General features: G+C 34.8%; 1 protein-coding gene and 1 pseudogene across 1 annotated transcript; both read right to left on the bottom strand.

Annotated features, from left to right (window-relative positions):
- Positions 1 to 40: 40 nt before the first annotated feature.
- LOC125836124 (protein SRG1-like) lies at positions 41 to 1,648 on the bottom strand. Its single transcript, XM_049515206.1, has 4 exons — positions 1,383 to 1,648; positions 957 to 1,204; positions 545 to 872; positions 41 to 425 (listed from the first exon to the last, which is right to left on the bottom strand). Exons 1-4 carry the CDS (start codon positions 1,629 to 1,631, stop codon positions 225 to 227), a joined length of 1,026 nt encoding a protein of 341 aa, XP_049371163.1. The 5' UTR covers positions 1,632 to 1,648; the 3' UTR covers positions 41 to 224.
- A 6,240-nt stretch (positions 1,649 to 7,888) lies between these two features.
- LOC125836351 (uncharacterized) lies at positions 7,889 to 13,214 on the bottom strand (annotated as a pseudogene).
- Between the last annotated feature and the right edge of the window lie 4,500 nt (positions 13,215 to 17,714).

The following is a 17,714-nucleotide window of genomic DNA, read 5'->3' as shown; positions in this document are numbered from 1 at the left end:
CGATTTGATACATTAAAAGCAAGCAATAATGATGTTATTAAACCACAACAAATGCCACAATTTATTCAAACATTATACATTCACAAAATAATACAGTAGCAAATCCATCCAAATTAAACAAGCTGTTGGTATCCAAGGGCGTAAAATGCAAACATTGATCAATTGCTTCCATCATCTCCATTTCTAATTCTTATAGAATCGACATATGATTTTCCAACGAGCTCTCAAGAGAAATATCCTTTGAAGTAATCAGCCACTCCAATCCTCCTAAATTCTGCAGGGCATTGAGGAGTGAGGAGGCTAGGAGCTGGACCTAAATCTCCATCCAATTTGGGGCTCAAAAATGTAGCAATCGAAATTCTCTCTTTGTCTTCATTCACAATTGCTCGATGTTCAGTGCTCTTATAAATTCCATTTGTCACAATCTGCACATGAAACAACATTGAGAAGTTACGTTTTCTCATAACCGAACACAAGAAAATAACTTTTCCGAAGCTGAAAAATGTCTTTCGTTACACCATACATATATATACTTATTTCTCACCTCTAAAATATCTCCAATGTTGACAACGAAGGCATCAGGAAGATATGGAACCGGAATCCAAGCACCATCTTTCTTAATTTGAAGACCTTCCGTTTCATTAACCTGAAGTAGTATAGCTAGACCAATAGCATCAGTATGAGGGCATAACCCCATTACGCGCTCTGGTTGAGGACAAGGAGGGTAATAATTTATTCTCATCATTTGTGTCCCGTCTTGTTTAAATAGTACATTTATATCCCCTGCTTTCATCCCTAAAGCTCTTGCCATTACGTATAGAATTTTCATAGCAAGTTCCTTCAGTGCTGTTGAGTATTGTTCCAATGCATCCCTTGACAGTCCAAGAAATTAAATATTGTAAAGAAAAAAGATTCACTAAATATTTAATCGTAAACTCAGTTATATATTATGGTACCTGAGTGAGGCTGGAAGCTTTGGAAACAAGTGAGGTTTTCTCAAATGAGTAGGGAGAATGATCATGTAAAGTATATCAGCCCAATCTAACTTTTGTTCTTCAGATACAACAAAAGCTTGCCCGTATCCTTCGAGGTCTCCTTCTTCTTGCTCAAATTTCTTCTTCTCTTCCATTGGTAGATCGAAAAATGCTCTGATTTCCGATTTTACTTTCTTCATCAATGATGAATTCACTCCATGATTCACCAACTGCACATGTATTTTTTAAAAATCGATATCATCATGGGACACGAAGGTACATTTATTTATTTTAAAACTAACAGATATGGTCGATACAATAATAGATTGTCGGGTGCAAGTGGTTGTACTGTTGATGGCTAAACAAGTCAACTCCAACATTTCTGTAACATCAAAACAAAAAATGAACCTGGAAAAATCCCCATTCTTTGCAAGCAAGATGAAGCCTCTCGAGCTCCGAATCATCATCAATATCCAGCAATTTTTTCGTATCAATAACTGGAACTTGAGGCAATATTACTATGGAAGAATATGATTGATTTTCAATATCATCACGTATATATCGTGGTGGAACGGCTGCTAGTTGTTGCTTTGCAAGTTCTTGAACGTTAGGGACTTTCAGAGAACCACCTAGCTTTCTCGACTTTCCTTCTTCCATTGATGAAGTTTTTTTTTTTTTTTAGAACTTGTTTTTGAAAGTAAACTTATTGAGATGTGAAATAATTACGTGTATTACATATATAAATAAAATAATGGGTATGTTTATTTGTTTAGAATATGTTCATCTTATCTCAATTTTAGTTTATTTTTTGAAAAAAAGAAGATATACATGAGGAAACACGGGGTCCATCTGGTAATAGACATACAATTATTTTTTTTTAAAAAATAAAATATACATACAGTTTCTAATCGTTAGTTAACATTTTGCCTAATTAGTCACCTATATTCAGGTGATTTTGGGCGAGGGTTGGATTTATTTTTTATTAATACTAGATGAGCATTGCCCGTGCTAAACACGGGTTCAACGTTTAAAATTTTATCATAATTTTGCTTCTGTTTGATTTACTATGAAATATATTTGAAATCCAACATGGGTAAAAAATATTTTTAAATAACTGTAATTTCAAAAATACAATGTCTATAATTTTAGTAACGAATTACATTTCTTAATCTGCACGATAAAAGAATCCACATGTAATAAGATACAAGCGAGAGGCACTATTATTTTTCTTTCAAGTTTCAACAATTAGTTCAATATTAAGTTGGGCAAACATTCACAATTTAGTATCCTTATTCAAAGTTTATCAATATATACATAATAAGAAGGCAATCGATTATTATTACATAGATATTGAATGCATGACAGAAAATCTACTTGTAAAGCACAGTGTGTCGTTATTCTTTAAAAATTAAATGAATAATTTTTTTTAATAGAAACAACTTTCTATAATTAATTTTACACAGGCAGAATAGGTATGATAAAATAAAAAATGTAGAGTTTAGAAAGAAGAAAAAAAACAAGAAAACTAAAAAACTATTAGAACAGGTTCCAAATTTTCGAGGGAGTCTAGAAATGAAAGCGAAAGAACAAGCTGCTTAAATACAATTTTTTCACAGGACATTTACATGTTATAAATGGTAAAAAGGGACTTCTAAGAGAAGAATAAAGACATCAGCCTGGGAATTTGAGGCATAAAATTGAAATAAATGGTTCATGTTGTTAAATGACATAATAAGAGTATATAGTGTAAAAGTTAACAGATCATTGCATTAGTTATGCTGCTTTACAGCCATATGTATCTTTTACAAATGTCATATCTAATAGACTTAAAACACATGAACTTCAAAGTGCAATTATATAACTAATTTCTCCCATTACAGAAACAACTTTACTACAGACATGTGTCTTCTAAATACTCTTCAATTGTTAATATTTGCCATGCTATACTCATACGAATACATGTTAGGCAGAAAACATTGTGGCTACTTTCCCTGTACATTCCAGAAAAGTAGTGGCATGAGCAACAGCACAGTCCCGATGTATAATTTATAATGGATCTAAAATATATTTCAATGAAAAAAATTACTAATTTAAACACATTATAGCTGCCAAATTTGTTCATTATATATTCATGTGAATGTCATACTATTGAATGTTGAAGTGAGATACTTACATAGTTTTAACATTTTCATATGTGGGAGTGCTAATTACATACATTTACATACTATTTTAAATTAGACAAAAATAGATGCATCTTTCATGCTTGGATCTTCTGGACCATATTTTTTTTTTATCAAAATCACCTGTTACATTAAAATTGAGGGATTAAATGTTAGCACAGAATCGCATAGTTTATACAGCACAGGATATATCTGTTAGCAAGTCTAGGATTTATAAATAATTTAATCTAACTCTGACAATATAGGCACTAAAAACAACAACAAACAATGTAACGGAAATAACTGAAGCATTATAAACCACATGGCCAAGACATTTAACTCTCAACAAACTCACATATTCTTTCCTTCCCAACAACAACATAAGAAATGTTGTTGTTATCCATTTTGTAGTAGATAAGCTGACAATAGAAACAATGATAATTTACGTAAAGATGATTTTTATTGAACGTAACTTGAAAGTAAATGACACATTACTTGTAAAAATAAAACAGTGAGGCCACCAAGAACTACGAATTCAACAAAACTATCGTTTTTACTTCTTAATGACTGATCAGCACCACTACAATATGCCCTACCCTGCATGAAGTCCTTTCTAGTAGCATGAGAAATGTTTTGTTTTCTTTTGAAGAGGCCAAGGCATGGAACTATCACAGGGAAAAGAGATTCTAACTTTTACCAGCCAATACATTGTAAAAGTTTCATGGATTATAATATCAAGATTAATTGAATTTTTTTTTTCAAAGCCTTTTGGTTTCTTCATTTCCTTGTTTAAGGTGGTTTTGAAAAGCAACACACATCTCTACATTTTCATAAAGCAGCACATATAACAGAAAGTGCACACACCTTTTTAGAACAATAAATGTTAAAAATAAGAGTTTCTTCTTTAGGCGTTCGTAGTAACAAAACTTACAAGGAAAAACATTATTTTGCTCGTTCACTGTTTAGTTAGTGGCATGATTGTGTCAATAGTAAGCCTCTTTTTCATTTTGACAATATTACATACATGCACAATAATAAAATTGTAAGAAGAGTTGATATTGAAGGAAACTAACCAACTAAGCCACAACTAAATGTTTTCAATAAGAACCTGTCTAATTACACATAGTGCAATGCGATCACAATTAATGGAACTTGGAAACTTAAAATATCATAGAGAAAAATGTGAAAGTTATAGCTTTTACATATGGATGATGTAACATCCGGCAATTTGAAATAACTATGAAAAAGCTTGGAAATTCGAAAATAGTCATTTTTGGAAAAATTCAAAATCTGGAAAATTTGGCTAAGTGTGGAAATCAGTGAGTTTTTGTCTAACTTTGAGCAATAGTAACTCCCAGATCAGGATGATTTAGGAGTATTTACAGTTATGGTTGTAAATCTTGTGGAATGACCTTTCCAACGCCACTGAGTTTGCTCAATTCCGAGTTCGTATGAGCGAGTTATGGCCAGTGAAAGTTGGGTAGTTGGCAGGGAATCCGTCCGGAAATTTTAAGGGCATTTTGGTCTTTTCCCTAGCCATTTCTTTTGGGATTATATTGTGTGTTAGGCTGATTTTGGATCATTGGTGTCCCATTTTAAAAGAGAAAGAGTTAGGGTTCTTGAGAGTGAAGAAGAAGAGAAGAAGGAGAGGAAGAAGAGAAGAAAGAGGAGATCAACAAGTTTCCGTCAAGGATCATCGTGGATTTTCGTCGGGGGTGATCCCTTTCAAGGTATGTGAGTTTTTAGTGTTGGATGATCCTTTCCCCCCACACACCAAGCTCATTTTTATGATTTGAGAAAAGATTGGAATTGTTGTTGAAGTTGTTAGTTGTTGTTGATGTTGTTAGTTGTGTTGTTGAAGTTATTGTTGGTTGTGGGACATGATTGGGTTGTATATTTGAGTTGTAATCTATTGTATGTTGAGAGGTTGATGATCCTTAGTGTTTGGGGTTAAACCCATTGAAGTAGGGATGGTTTAGAGTTGGAGAAACAAGGGAGAAAAGTCGAGTTTTCTGGGCAAGGGGTCGGCGCGTCGCACCTGCCAGCGCGCCCCAAAAGGGGTTTTGAAGTTTCCCCCTTGGGGCGGCGTGCCTCTCAGTACGCCAGCAGGCCCTCTCTGAACTTTTTGGTCTGGCGCTCCGCGCCTCTCAGAGCGCCAAGAGCGCCAAGTTTTCCCATTCTTTCCATGCTTTCTCATGCATGTTCCTAGGTGTTATACATATGTTCCCTAGTTGTTTCCAACACCCCAAAGTGTTTCTAAACCTCCCGAACTCATCTATAAACATGCGATTATATGTCTTGAATCCATAATCCAATTCAAGGCGAGTTAGGATCAAAGTTAAGGGAAGTTAGAGTCAAGTCTAGCAAGGTTTAAAAGTAAGTTCAAGTGAGTTTTTAAAGTTATTCAAGAGTCTTTATTGAATGCTTTAACTTCATTTAAGACTCAAGTTTCCAGTCAAGTTAAGTCAAAAGTTTCAAGTTCAGTTAAGAGTTTCAAGTTGAGTAAAGAGTTCCAAGTTGAGTTCATTTCTCAAAGTTATTAGGGAACTATGTATTCCCAAGGAAGTTTTAAAGAAATATTTTTACATTTAAACAAGGTTGGAAACTGAGATTTCCAAAAGAGCCTTCGGGCTAGTTTTCGAGTAATTATCTCATATCAGCAGGAAGACATATGTTTTAAAAACATAAGAGCCAGTACATTTTTGGGAGTAGTATCGAGCACCGAATTGGGGGAGCGTTCAAAGAACCCACAGCCCCCATAGAACCATGTTAGCCACCAAGGGTAGAAAAGGATCATACTTTTTAGATGAATCCTTTTCAGATTAGACTAATGGATCCATTAGGCAGTTCAGGTCTTATACCTTTGGCCGGGTATAAGATGCTCTGGCAGCGTGAGGTCGATCGCTGTATCATCACTATAGCTCTCATGTGATGGTTGTCGGTTAGAGAAACTCCCACAGCAGTTATTGTATTTTCATACACAAAAAGTATTGTATTTTATATACATCAGTTCATTTGTATTTCTATATACATCTCAGGCTTATTGTATCTTTGTATACACACAGAGTGTATAGCATGTTTAAAGCAGTCTTTCTTTATATCGCACTTGCTTTAAAATTTGCCTTATATTGAAAGAAGTCGGTCAGGTTGAGTTGAGTTGAGTTGAGTTGAGCCAGGTAAGCAATTTCAATTTCTTCCAGATTTTCTTCTAGCCTTTGTTGCTTAGTTTCTAGCTCGCATACTCGTACATTCCATGTACTGATGCCAGTTGGCCTGCATCTTATGACGATGCAGATACAGGTACCCTGGATCAGCATCCTGCACGTCGTTGATCCAGCTGAGCACTCCAAAGTCAGTGGTGAGCCTCCTTGCATTCCGGAGGACTCAATTATTTTGTGTACTTAGTTTTGTTCTATTAGGATGTTGCGGGGTATGTCCCAACGTCCATCTCAGTATATTAGAGGCTTCATAGACAGTCAGTCAGTTAGTTTTGAGTCTCTCTTCTATGTATATATGTAAATATCTATTTTGAGATTCGAGATGCCCTTGTGGCCAGATTTGTATAAGTTAAGTTGTGGTGTAAACTTGCATTGCATTAAGTTATTCTGTTGAGTCAGGTTTCTGCTGAGTTAAGAAAGCCAGGCCAAGGGTTCGCCTGGGGCCAACAATGGTCTCCGGGTGCCGGTCCCGCCTAGGGTGTAGGCTCGGGGCGTGACAGATGAATAATGAGTATAAAATACGAGAGTTTAATATACTAAACAATTGTAAGGGAAGCTTCATTGATGGAAAAAGATTTATTTAAGTGGTTGCTTTAATTACCATTACTCGAAAGATCTGTCATATTGCATTGATATATACAAGCCGCAACAGTAACTAACATGAAGAGCAAATTTAAACATTGATAAATTTGACTTCCTTAATTTTAAGCTGTCAACCACATATATGCCTATTATTTGACTTGTGTAGGATCAGTTGGCAAAAGTATATGGGTCACAAAATTTATAAAATGGTGGAGATACAACAGACACTGATTGGCTGAAGTTGAGAAAGGCACAGTTGTGAGCTAGCGCTTGATTTTGACTCTTTAAAGGAAGAATCGAAAGTTTTATCCTATGATCAATGTAAGCCATAAGGAAAAACTCAAACAAATCAACAAGGAGAAATCACTGAAGAGATTGGTCTAATAGTCATATAAATCAAAATAGGCAAACAATTCTACCAAATAGGTTTGATTTCACAAGTTTTTAATTACTAATTGTTATTTTGTATTGTAGTTTTTGATTCTATCAGTTTAAGGTGGTTATTCCAACAAGATCAATAGAGGAAAGTTACATCATCTTTTAGGAACTAAAAATGAACATAATAGTTTTCAGCAATAATAATAATCATAACACCAAAAAGAATATATTTTCATTTAAGTTGATAAATGGAGTACTTGTAAAAAGATAACTTTTAACTAACCTGTTATCAAAGGAGAAAATATTTTCAATTTCTACAAAAGAACAGGGCATAAGGCATCCACATAGCAATATCAAAAGCTTGCAAAACACAACATCCAGTGGCAGCAACAACAGGGTTCCAAAAAAATCACTTCAAGAACCACAGCAAAAAGTGTTCCAACTGCAATTCAAAACAATAAAAGAAAATGTGTCTAGAGACTGAATCGAAGTCAAATAAAATAAATACAATCCCATTTATATTAGTCAATTGCAAAGATGAAGTTTTTAAAAATGTACAAAATAATTCAAATACCTTTTAATTCTTTTTCATGGGATGATTTTTCATTTCCATGCTATGTTTGTGGGTGGAAGGATTATATTTGTTTGCCATGCTTGGATATTCTTTTTCCCCTGAACTAAGATGTTCAATTGTGCGCTTTTTTGCATCTGTAACATTGACTGTCGTAGATGTCATTGGTTTATGAATCACATCTTGTTTCTCCAGGTAAGACAAAATGGATAATTTTTGCGTTGCATCCAATTTTTTTGTGAATAGCCTTTTCATTTGAATGTTGAATAGATTGCCGTTCAATTGATTTTCCACATTTTGGAGCGATAATGTTTCTTTCTGAAAAAATGAAAAAAATTTGATTAATAATAACAAAATCATTAATATTTTATATTTTATATATATAATAATTAGAAAATAAAGCGAACAGACAAATAGAAAGAGATTGGATATTTTTACCATTACAGAAGTTGTTCAACAACAATAGCATATGCAAGGATCATGAATTTTGAAATTAACCTGTAACATCCGGCAATGTGAAATAATTGAAGAGGCTTAGAATTGGAAATTTTCATTTTTGGAAAGAATTTTAAAGATCTGGAAAATTGACTAAGTATGGGGAAAAAGTGAGTTTTTGGCCAACTTTGAACAGCCATAACTCCTATATCAGGATGAGTTAGGTATAGTTCCAGTTATGGTTGCGAAGCTCGTAGAATGATATTTCCAACGCCACCAAGTTTGCTCGATTCCGAGTTCATATGAGTGAGTTATGCCCTTTGAAAGTTGGGCAGTTGGCAGGGAAGTGAAGTCCGTCCGGAAATTTTAAGGGCATTTTGGTCTTTTCACTAACCAATTCTTTTGGGTTATATGGTTGTGTTAGGCTGAATTATGGATCATTTGGTCTCATTTTAAAAGAGTGAGAGTGAGAGTTAGGGTTCTTGAGGGAAGAGGAGAAGAAGAGGAGAAAAGAGAAGAAGAAGCTAAGATTCGTCAAGATCGTAGTGGATTTCGTCGGGGGTGATCCCTATTAAGGTATGTGAGTTCTTAGTGTTGATTTGATCCTTTCCCCCACACACCAAACTCATTTTTATTATTGAGAAAAGATTGAATATGTTGTTGAAGTTGTTGGTTGTGTTGTTGATGTTGTTGATTGTGTTGTTGAAGTCCCTTGTTGATTTGGGCATGTTTCCGTTTGTGTTGTGGGTTGAAATCTATTGTATGTTGAGGGATTTATGATTCTAAATGTTTGGGGTTGGAAACCTTGAAGTTAAGGAGGTTTAGAGTTGGAAAAATGAAGGAGAAGAGTTGGATTTTTGGGGGAAAAGGCTGGGGGCGTCGCACCAGCCACTGCGCCCCAACAGGGGTTCTGATGTTTTACCCCTGGCGTGGCACATCTCTCAGAGCGCCAGCAGGCCCTTTCTGAGCTTCAAGGGCTGGCGCTCCGCACCTTGCAGAGCGCCAAGGACGCCAAGTTCCGCCATTCTTTTCACACTTTCTCATGCATGTTCCTAGGTATTATACCTATGTTTCATAGTTGTTTCCGACACTCCAAAGTACGTCTAAACATCAAGAATCCCTCCATAACATGTGATCAAACACCTTGAATTCATAATTCCAATTCAAGGAAAGTTAGTTCCAAGTCAAGTGAAGTTAGAAGTCAGGCTTAGAAATTAAGTCAAAGCAAGTCTTTAAGGTTCTCCAAGAGTCTTCATTGAACGTTATAACTTCTTTTTAAGGCTAGAGTTCCAAGTTAAGTATAGAGTTTCAAGTTGAGTAAAGAGCATGGAGTTCCAAGATAAGTATAGAGTTTCAAGTCGAGTAAAGGGTATCGAGTTTCCAGAGTCAAGAGTTTTAAGTTAAGACAAGAGTTTCGAGTTAAGTCAAGAGTCAAGAGTTGAGTTCATTTCTCAAAAGTTATTAGGGAACTAAGTATTTCCCCAAAGAAGTTTATAAATGTTTTCACATTTAAGATGAGAGGAAACTAAGGTTTCCAAAAGAGTTTTGAGAAGTTTGAGTACTATCTCTTTTTAAGAAAAGATGAGTTTTGCGAAAGAGTTTCTAAAACATGATTAGTATGAAAAATCGAGTATGTCATCAATGTTTAAACAGTATGGTCTCTAGATATACCATCAATGTTTAAGCAGTATGGATATCCCGAGTCATCAATGATCATATTAAAAAAATATGGTTTTGATTTGTTCTTTTTAGAAAGAGTTTTCAAGAGTCTTTTTGGCTAGTTTTGAGTAATTATCTCAACTAAAGCAAGATGTGTTTAAAACACTAATGAGCTAAAGTATTTTTGGGAGTAGTCTTGAGCACCGAATTGGGGGAGCGTTCAAAGAACTCACAGCCCCCATAGAATCATGTAGCCAAACATGGGATTTGACGGGTCATACTTTTTAGATGATCACGTAAAATTAAGCTAGTGGATCCACTTAGTAAAATTAGCTTCCTATATCACGGCAAGGTATAGGATGGTCCTTGGGCAACGTGAGGTAGAACATTGTATCACTACTTAAGCATGTAGTGGTGGTTATCGGTTAGAGAACTCCCACAGTAGAAAGAGCTTGGTTCCTCGAAAAGTTCTGCTTAGTATGGATGGGGGTATGGGACTTCATTCATGCATTGCACAAGTAGACTTTGAGAGGAAGCATGGTATTTTTATGATATAATAAATATGATTTTTACGTCATGTTTTAAATAGTTTTACAAGCTTTATATATTGCATGTGTCTTATTGCTTTATATATTGAGTTCAGTTATTCATGAGTCGAACAGAGCCAAGGTAAGAGTTCCTTTTTACACTTTTCAAACTTAAGTTATTTGTTTAGCGGTCCAGCTCGCATACTCGTACATTCCATGTACTGATGCCAGTTGGCCTGCATCTTATTATTATGCAGACGCAGGTACCCAGGATCGGCATCCAGCACGCCGTTGATCCAGTTCAGCACTCCAGAGTCAGTGGTAAGCCTCTTTGCATTTCGGAGGACTCGGTCATTTTGTTTTTTTTCTTGGTTTTGCTTGTTGAAGATGTTGTGGGGTCTGTCCCAACATCCATCTCAGTATTTTAGAGGCTTCATAGACAGTCAGTTAGTTTCGAGTCTCTCATTTATGTATATATGTAATATTCTATTTTAAGACTCGAGTTGCCTTTTTGGCCAGTTTTTATCAGTTGGTTGTTTTACAACCTTTCTTTGCATTGGGTTACCTTGTTGAGTTAAGTTTCCACTGAGTTAAGAAAGCCAGGCCAAGGGTTTGCTTGGAGCCAGCAATGGTCTCCGAGTGTCGGTACCGCCCAGGGTGTAGGCTCGGGGCGTGACATAACCCATATGTTCATATGATCATATATACATTCATTTGAAACCCTTAGAAGTTAGATAGTATATTTTTGACAGAATTAAAGAAAGTGATTGCCCTTGGTCGTCCAAGGCTTCACATTTCTATATATATATATAATAAAATAAAATAATAAGATAGAAATATAAATATATGATTTGTAATCTTAGAATAAGTAATTAATAATTAATTCACGAGATATTTGTCTATTGAAGGTAAGTTTCCATTCCCTTATTATCTACAACATTCTATGTTATTTGATAAGGAACTCACGAGATATTGTTTGAAAGTTGTGAGCTCAAGTTCTTCAACTATAAAGGTCTTGACAACTTATATGATACATAAAAAATAAATCTTTATTAGAAATTCTCTTATGTTAGAGTTCTATGCCTATAGAGCTATAGTATCCTTTTCAAGTTAAGGAAGTCATATGTTCACTTGATCATAAGGAAATCTATTACTATATTATAACTTAACCTTTTCAAAAATATCTGTGAGGTTGTTGTATCATCATAAATCGATTATATACTACCATAACTTCATAAGTGCTCAACTATTACAATCCTTATTTGTCAATGAGAGCAGTAAGATTTCAGAAATGTATTATCAAACACATCAGTATATTGCGACTCTCCTGCTAGAGCACTTGTTATAAAGGACATACCGAGTTTATTAAGATGGTAAAAGCAAAAATTTCAATTTTGAACATGCTTTTGTGCTAATCATTTAGACAGTAGTGAGTTAGAACATCTCATTGTAGATTCCCTTAATTGTTACAAGCTTGTGTTGAAGAGAAGAAATGAGAAAAAATGAAAATATAAAATCACAACAAGTTCTTTGTGATTAGTTGGTGCGAAAAAAGTAATATGTACCTTGACGAAGCAAATTTCATAAATTTCTTCTGAAGTGAGGTGCAACAATTTCTCTGCAATTTCATCCGAAACAATAGCTGTTGCAAAACCGTTGTTGTCCTTAATAGTAACTTCAAATTGACATCTGTTTTGATAATTAATGAAAAATTTTAAAAATAATGGTTACGTAAGACATTTATTTCTTTGAACAAACAAAATAAATAATCTTAATTAGTTATTATTAATTTTCTAGAAGAGCAAATATACCTAGGAATAAGATGTGTGGATCGGTGACAACTTGTGCAGTAGATTTCCCTTCACACGTTATATCTTGTGAACAATTGCTTACAATTTGAGCATGCTAACACGCTAAAGAGTTGATCCTTACTTGGAAGGGACAATTCAGCCTCAACATTAAATATTTGTCCCTTCAAATTCAATATACCAAATGTTATTTTTTACTGAAAATAAAAAAAAATGTAAAAATAGAATAATATACTTGTTGTTCTTACCGGAGGTTGTGCTTGGATGTTAGCCACAGATATAACCTCATCCTCAAATGGAATCAACATAATAGAGCCTATTGGAGTTGTACTTTTCATCTTATAAGCAACAAGCTTTGTTTCAATTGTTTTGATCCTATAAACAAGTAAAATTATGAAAATTTATTAATATTGGCTCATCGAAAACACTTGTATCATTTTGAAATTGTAAAAAGGATTGTAAAGAAGTCTACGGTTCATACATTTATCAAAAACAAATAAGAATACTACTATCTTCATTTTACTATATATGTGTTGTAGAAAGATTATGAAAAAAGAAATAAAAGTGAAATTTAAAACTTTGTGATTGTAAGATTAAAGATGTGTTTTATATCTCAAAATATTCTGGAATTCCGATGCATTAAATAAAAATGTATATTACCACATCCTTAACTCAGCAGCTTGTGGATATGGAGGATTGATTTCAATTATTGTATTGAATTTGCTCGTCAAACCAACGAATCTATTTGACGTTCCTACGTGCATTTGAATATGTGATTTTAGTTTCATCATGTCATATATTTTTCAAAAAAGAAAAAAATAAATTTATTTGCACTTTTACCTGAGGATGATTTCCCAATTCTCCTAGCAAGAATGATCGGGTAATCATGAAGTTGATTGAAAAGTTTAACACCCTCATGATCAATAAAGTTCTCCCAAAGGGTTAGTTTTGTTGGTTTTTTCCTGCATATGATTCGAAGGATGTTTTCAAATATTAAAATAAAGTTACTGAAGATATGTGATATTGTAAAAACATTATATTATAAAGGGAAAAGGGTCAAAAATACCCCTCAACTTTGTTTTATTGGTTGACTAAACCCTTACTGTTAAAATGAAATTAGTTTTACCCCTGCCATCTACAAACTCATCATTTGTACCCTCCAAACTAACGGTTTCCCCAAATCAATTCCAAATTCTCAACTTCGCCCCGAATTATCCCTTTAAAAACAAATTATCAATTAAATCCGACCATAACCCATTTAATCTGATCTTACATACCAAATGTATAAAAAAAAAAAAGTAATGAATTCACCAAAACCCATTTCAATTCCTAATGAACAAATAAATTTCCAGCCATTAATGAGCTTTTAAGAAGCAATGTTAGGAGCAAAAGCAGAGGAAGAAGACATGCCAGCCTTATGTTCATACACAAAAATAAGAACAATATTGCTATTGAAATAATCCAATAACCTTCTTCCCCAAAAGTCACTTGTATAGATATATTCACTAGTTCTTCAAATCCGCCGCACACGACGGCGAAAAGGCAGTACTAGGCGGTCGAATTCCACCAGAAAACAACAACAAGAAAGAAACTAAAAAGTTCATGCTGCTGCAATTTTGGGTGGGAATTATCTAATTACACAAATTCAGATCTGTGATTTCAGTGTGAAGAAATGGGTGTGATGTTTTCTATTTGGGTATTTTGGGGAAGAAGTTGAAATTATTGATTTTTCGAAGTTGGAACTCGCTTGTAAAATTCGAAAATCAAACTCAAGCTCCAAGCTCCATTAATGGCTATGAAGTTTCCATGGTTGGTTCTTCAACTTTCAGGCTCCAATTCAAAAACTAGTACCCTTAGAAGCTTTTAACAATGGCTTTGAAAATATTTACAGAATGAGTAACACTACAACAAATTCAATGACAAGGGAGAAATCCATTCTTTTTAGTTTTGATGGACTCAACAAGATTGAGAAAATTGAAAATTAAATTAAATTTTGTTTATAATGGTGGTGGGTTTTATATGGGTCGGATAAGATTAGAAAAGAATTTCATTCTAAATGAGTTTTAAATGGGTAATTCGGGTCGAAATTGAGAATTTGAGATTGATTTGGGGCAAATCGTTAATTTGGAGGGTACATATGATGAGTTTGTAGACGGCAGGGGTAAAACTAACTTCGTTTTAACGGTAAGGATTTAGTCAACCAATAAAACAAAGTTGAGGGGTATTTTTGACCCTTTTCCCTATTATAAATAATAAAATTCAAATTAGATTATTATAAAAAATACCAACATTTTTGTCCTATAAAAGTCAGAATATAAGACAGTGAAATTGATCAACTACATACAATATGGACTGCAACATAAACATCTTTGGTATTGATTCTAAGGTGATTGACTTACTATTATCAATATCATAAGCAGATGAACATATGGGAGACTAATAAAGGAGAAGATATAAGAAAGCTAGACCCACTGAAAATACCAATCTTTCCCTAATACCAAACTTCTTTTGCATAGTCCTTTCGTTCTTTGTCGATCTGTATATGGACATGCACATGCACGAGAGCACCATGAGGTAAGAATTAATGCAAGAAAGCCCTTAAAAACTGTTGAACAAGGATTTCGTTGTATTTTATGCACAACAAAACTGAATTATACAATCAACGTAGCATCCATCAACATATATACATTATACAAAGCTCCAATATATATATATATATATATATGTTTATCAATGTAAAAGGTAATCCAAAGCAACTTGAAATTAAATTTCAACTCAAACCATGAAAGTAGAGAAGACCAACAGATGTAGCATAAACAAGAATAATGTCTACCAAAAAGAACCAATAAAGAAACTCCTAGGAATATTCTGTTTCGACAAACTTCCATTCTTATCTTGGATCTCACTAACTCAAGTAAGTGCCTAAAGAGTTTCACATCAATCCTTAGAAGAAGGCTTCTTTGTACAACAATCAGAATTCAACAATTCATGACCAACGACTACAAAGACAACGTTACTGAAACTTGAAAGAATTAATCATTTTATTAAATACAAGTATATACATCAACTAAAAAATGAAAAAGAAAAAAGAGAATACTATCAACCAAAAAGAACCTTTTTTTGAAAACAAGTAATAAGATTATCACTCCCCGAGCCTACACCCAGGACGTGGCCGGCACTCGAAGACCATTGCTAGCCCCCAAGAGAACCCTTGGCCTGGCTTTCTTAACTCAGCGGAAACTTAACTCAACATCATAACTCAATGCAATGAAAGGTTATAAAACAACCAACTGATAAAATCTGGCCAAAAAGGCAACTCGACTCTCAAAATAGAATATTGTATATATACATAAATGAGAGACTCAAAACTAACTGACTGACTGTCTATGAAGCCTCTATAATACTGAGATGGATGTTGGGACAGACCCCGCAACATCCTAATAAAACAAAACTAAGAGAACAATATCATCGAGTCCTCCGGAACACAAAGAGGCTCACCACAGACTCTGGAATGCTCAGCTGGATCAACGACGTGCTGGATGCTGATCCTGGGTACCTGCGTCTACATCGTCATAAGATGCAAGCCAACTGGCATCAGTACATTGAATGTACGAGTATGCGAGCTGGAAAGCTAAACCACAACTTATGCTTGAAAGGAGTACAAAGGAACTCTTACCTTGGCTCTGTTCAACTCATGAATAACTGAACTCAATATATAAAGCAATAAGACACATGCAATATATAAAGCTTGTAAAACAGTGTAAACAACTTAGCTCGTTAATGATAAAACAATAACAAGCTCAACTTTACTTATATAAAAGTAATATAACTTTTGTGGGAGATTTTTTAACCGACAACCACCACTATGAAACTAAGTGGTGATACAACGTTTTACCTCACGTTGCCCAAGGACCATCCTATACCTTGCCGTGATATAGAGAGCTAACTTTACCAAGTGGATCCACTAGCTTAACTTTACATGATCATCTAAAAAGTTTGACCCGTTAAATCCCATGTTGGCTGCATGGTTCTTATGGAGAGTTGAGTTAATATGAATTTGTGTCCCCAATTCGGTGCTCAAGACTACTCCCAAAAATACTTTAGCTTTTAAGTGTTTTAAACACATCTTTCTTTAGTTGAGATAATTACTCAAAACTTAGCCCAAAGGCTCACTTGGAAACGATGTTCCTTTTTCTTGAAAACTAGCCCAAAGGCTCTTTTGGAATCATAGTTCCTTTCTTACTCAAATGTAAAAACATTTATAAACTTCTTCGGGAATGCTTAGTTCCCTAATAGTTTTTGAGAAATGAACTCAACTTTAAACTCTTGACTTAACTTGAAACTTGAGACTCTTTACTTGACTTGAAACTCTATACTCTTTACTCGACTTGAAACTTGAGCCTTTAAAATGAAGTTAAAACGTTCAATAAAGACTCTTGGACAACTTTGAAAACTTGTTTTGACTTACTTCTCTAACTTCTAGACTTGACCCTTAACTTCACTTTGACTTGATCCTAACTCGGCCTGAATTGGATTATGGATTCAAAGTATATGATCACACGTTTTTGGATGAGTTCTTGACGTTTAGACGAACCTTGGAGTGTTGGAAACAACTAGGAAACATAAGTACAATACCAAGGAACATGCATGAGAAAGTATGAAAAGAATGGGGAAACTTGGCGTCCTTGGCGCGGAGCGCCAGCCCTTGAAACTCAGAAGGGAACTGCTGGCGCTCTGCTAGGCGCACCGCCCCAAAGGCTGGACTTCAGAGTCCCTTTTGGGGCACGCGTCCCCAGAAAATCCGACTTTTCTCCCTCTTCTTCCCAACTCTAACTACCCTAACTTCAAAGATTTCAACCCCAAATACTAAGGATCATAAAATCCCTCAACATACAAGAGATTCAACTCAAAAATACAACCAAATCATGTCTCAAATCAACAAGAACCTCAACAACACAATCAACATCTTCAACAACACAACCAACAACTTCAACAAACAAAATCAATCTTTTCTCGAAATAAAACGAGGTTGGCGTGTGGGGGAAAGGACCAATCCCAACACTATGAGCTCACATACCTAGTACGGATCACCCCCGACGATATCCACGACGATCTTTGACGAAACCTTGCTTGATCTTCTCTTTCTCCTCTTCTTCTCCTCTTCACTCTCAAACCCTTACTTTCACTCTTTAAAAATGGGATAAACTGATCAAAATCAGTCTAACACACTAATATATCCAAAAGAAAAGGCTAGGGAAAAGACCAAAATACCCTTACAAATTTCCGGACAGACTTCCCTGCCAACTGCCCAACTTCCAAAGGGCATAACTCACTCATAGAACTCGGAATCGAGTAAACTCGATGGCGTTGGAAAGATCATTCCACGAACTTCGCAAAAATAAC

The sequence above is a fragment of the Solanum verrucosum genome, unplaced genomic scaffold, assembly GCF_900185275.1.
Source record: "Solanum verrucosum unplaced genomic scaffold, falcon-dt-bn FXZP01000278.1, whole genome shotgun sequence".
Classification (NCBI taxonomy): Eukaryota; Viridiplantae; Streptophyta; class Magnoliopsida; order Solanales; family Solanaceae; genus Solanum; species Solanum verrucosum.
This window is presented reverse-complemented; position numbering and strand designations above follow the sequence as displayed.

What these genes read in the sequence shown, in the direction of transcription:
- LOC125836124 (XM_049515206.1), bottom strand. Translation starts at nt 1,631, where the DNA reads ATGGAAGAAGGAAAGTCGAGAAAGCTAGGTGGTTCTCTGAAAGTCCCT. An exon ending in AAGCTTCCAGCCTCACTCAG is followed by an intron (nt 873 to 956) that starts GTACCATAATAT and finishes TGGACTGTCAAG; the next exon opens with GGATGCATTGGAACAATACT. An exon ending in ACATTGGAGATATTTTAGAG is followed by an intron (nt 426 to 544) that starts GTGAGAAATAAG and finishes TTTCATGTGCAG; the next exon opens with ATTGTGACAAATGGAATTTA.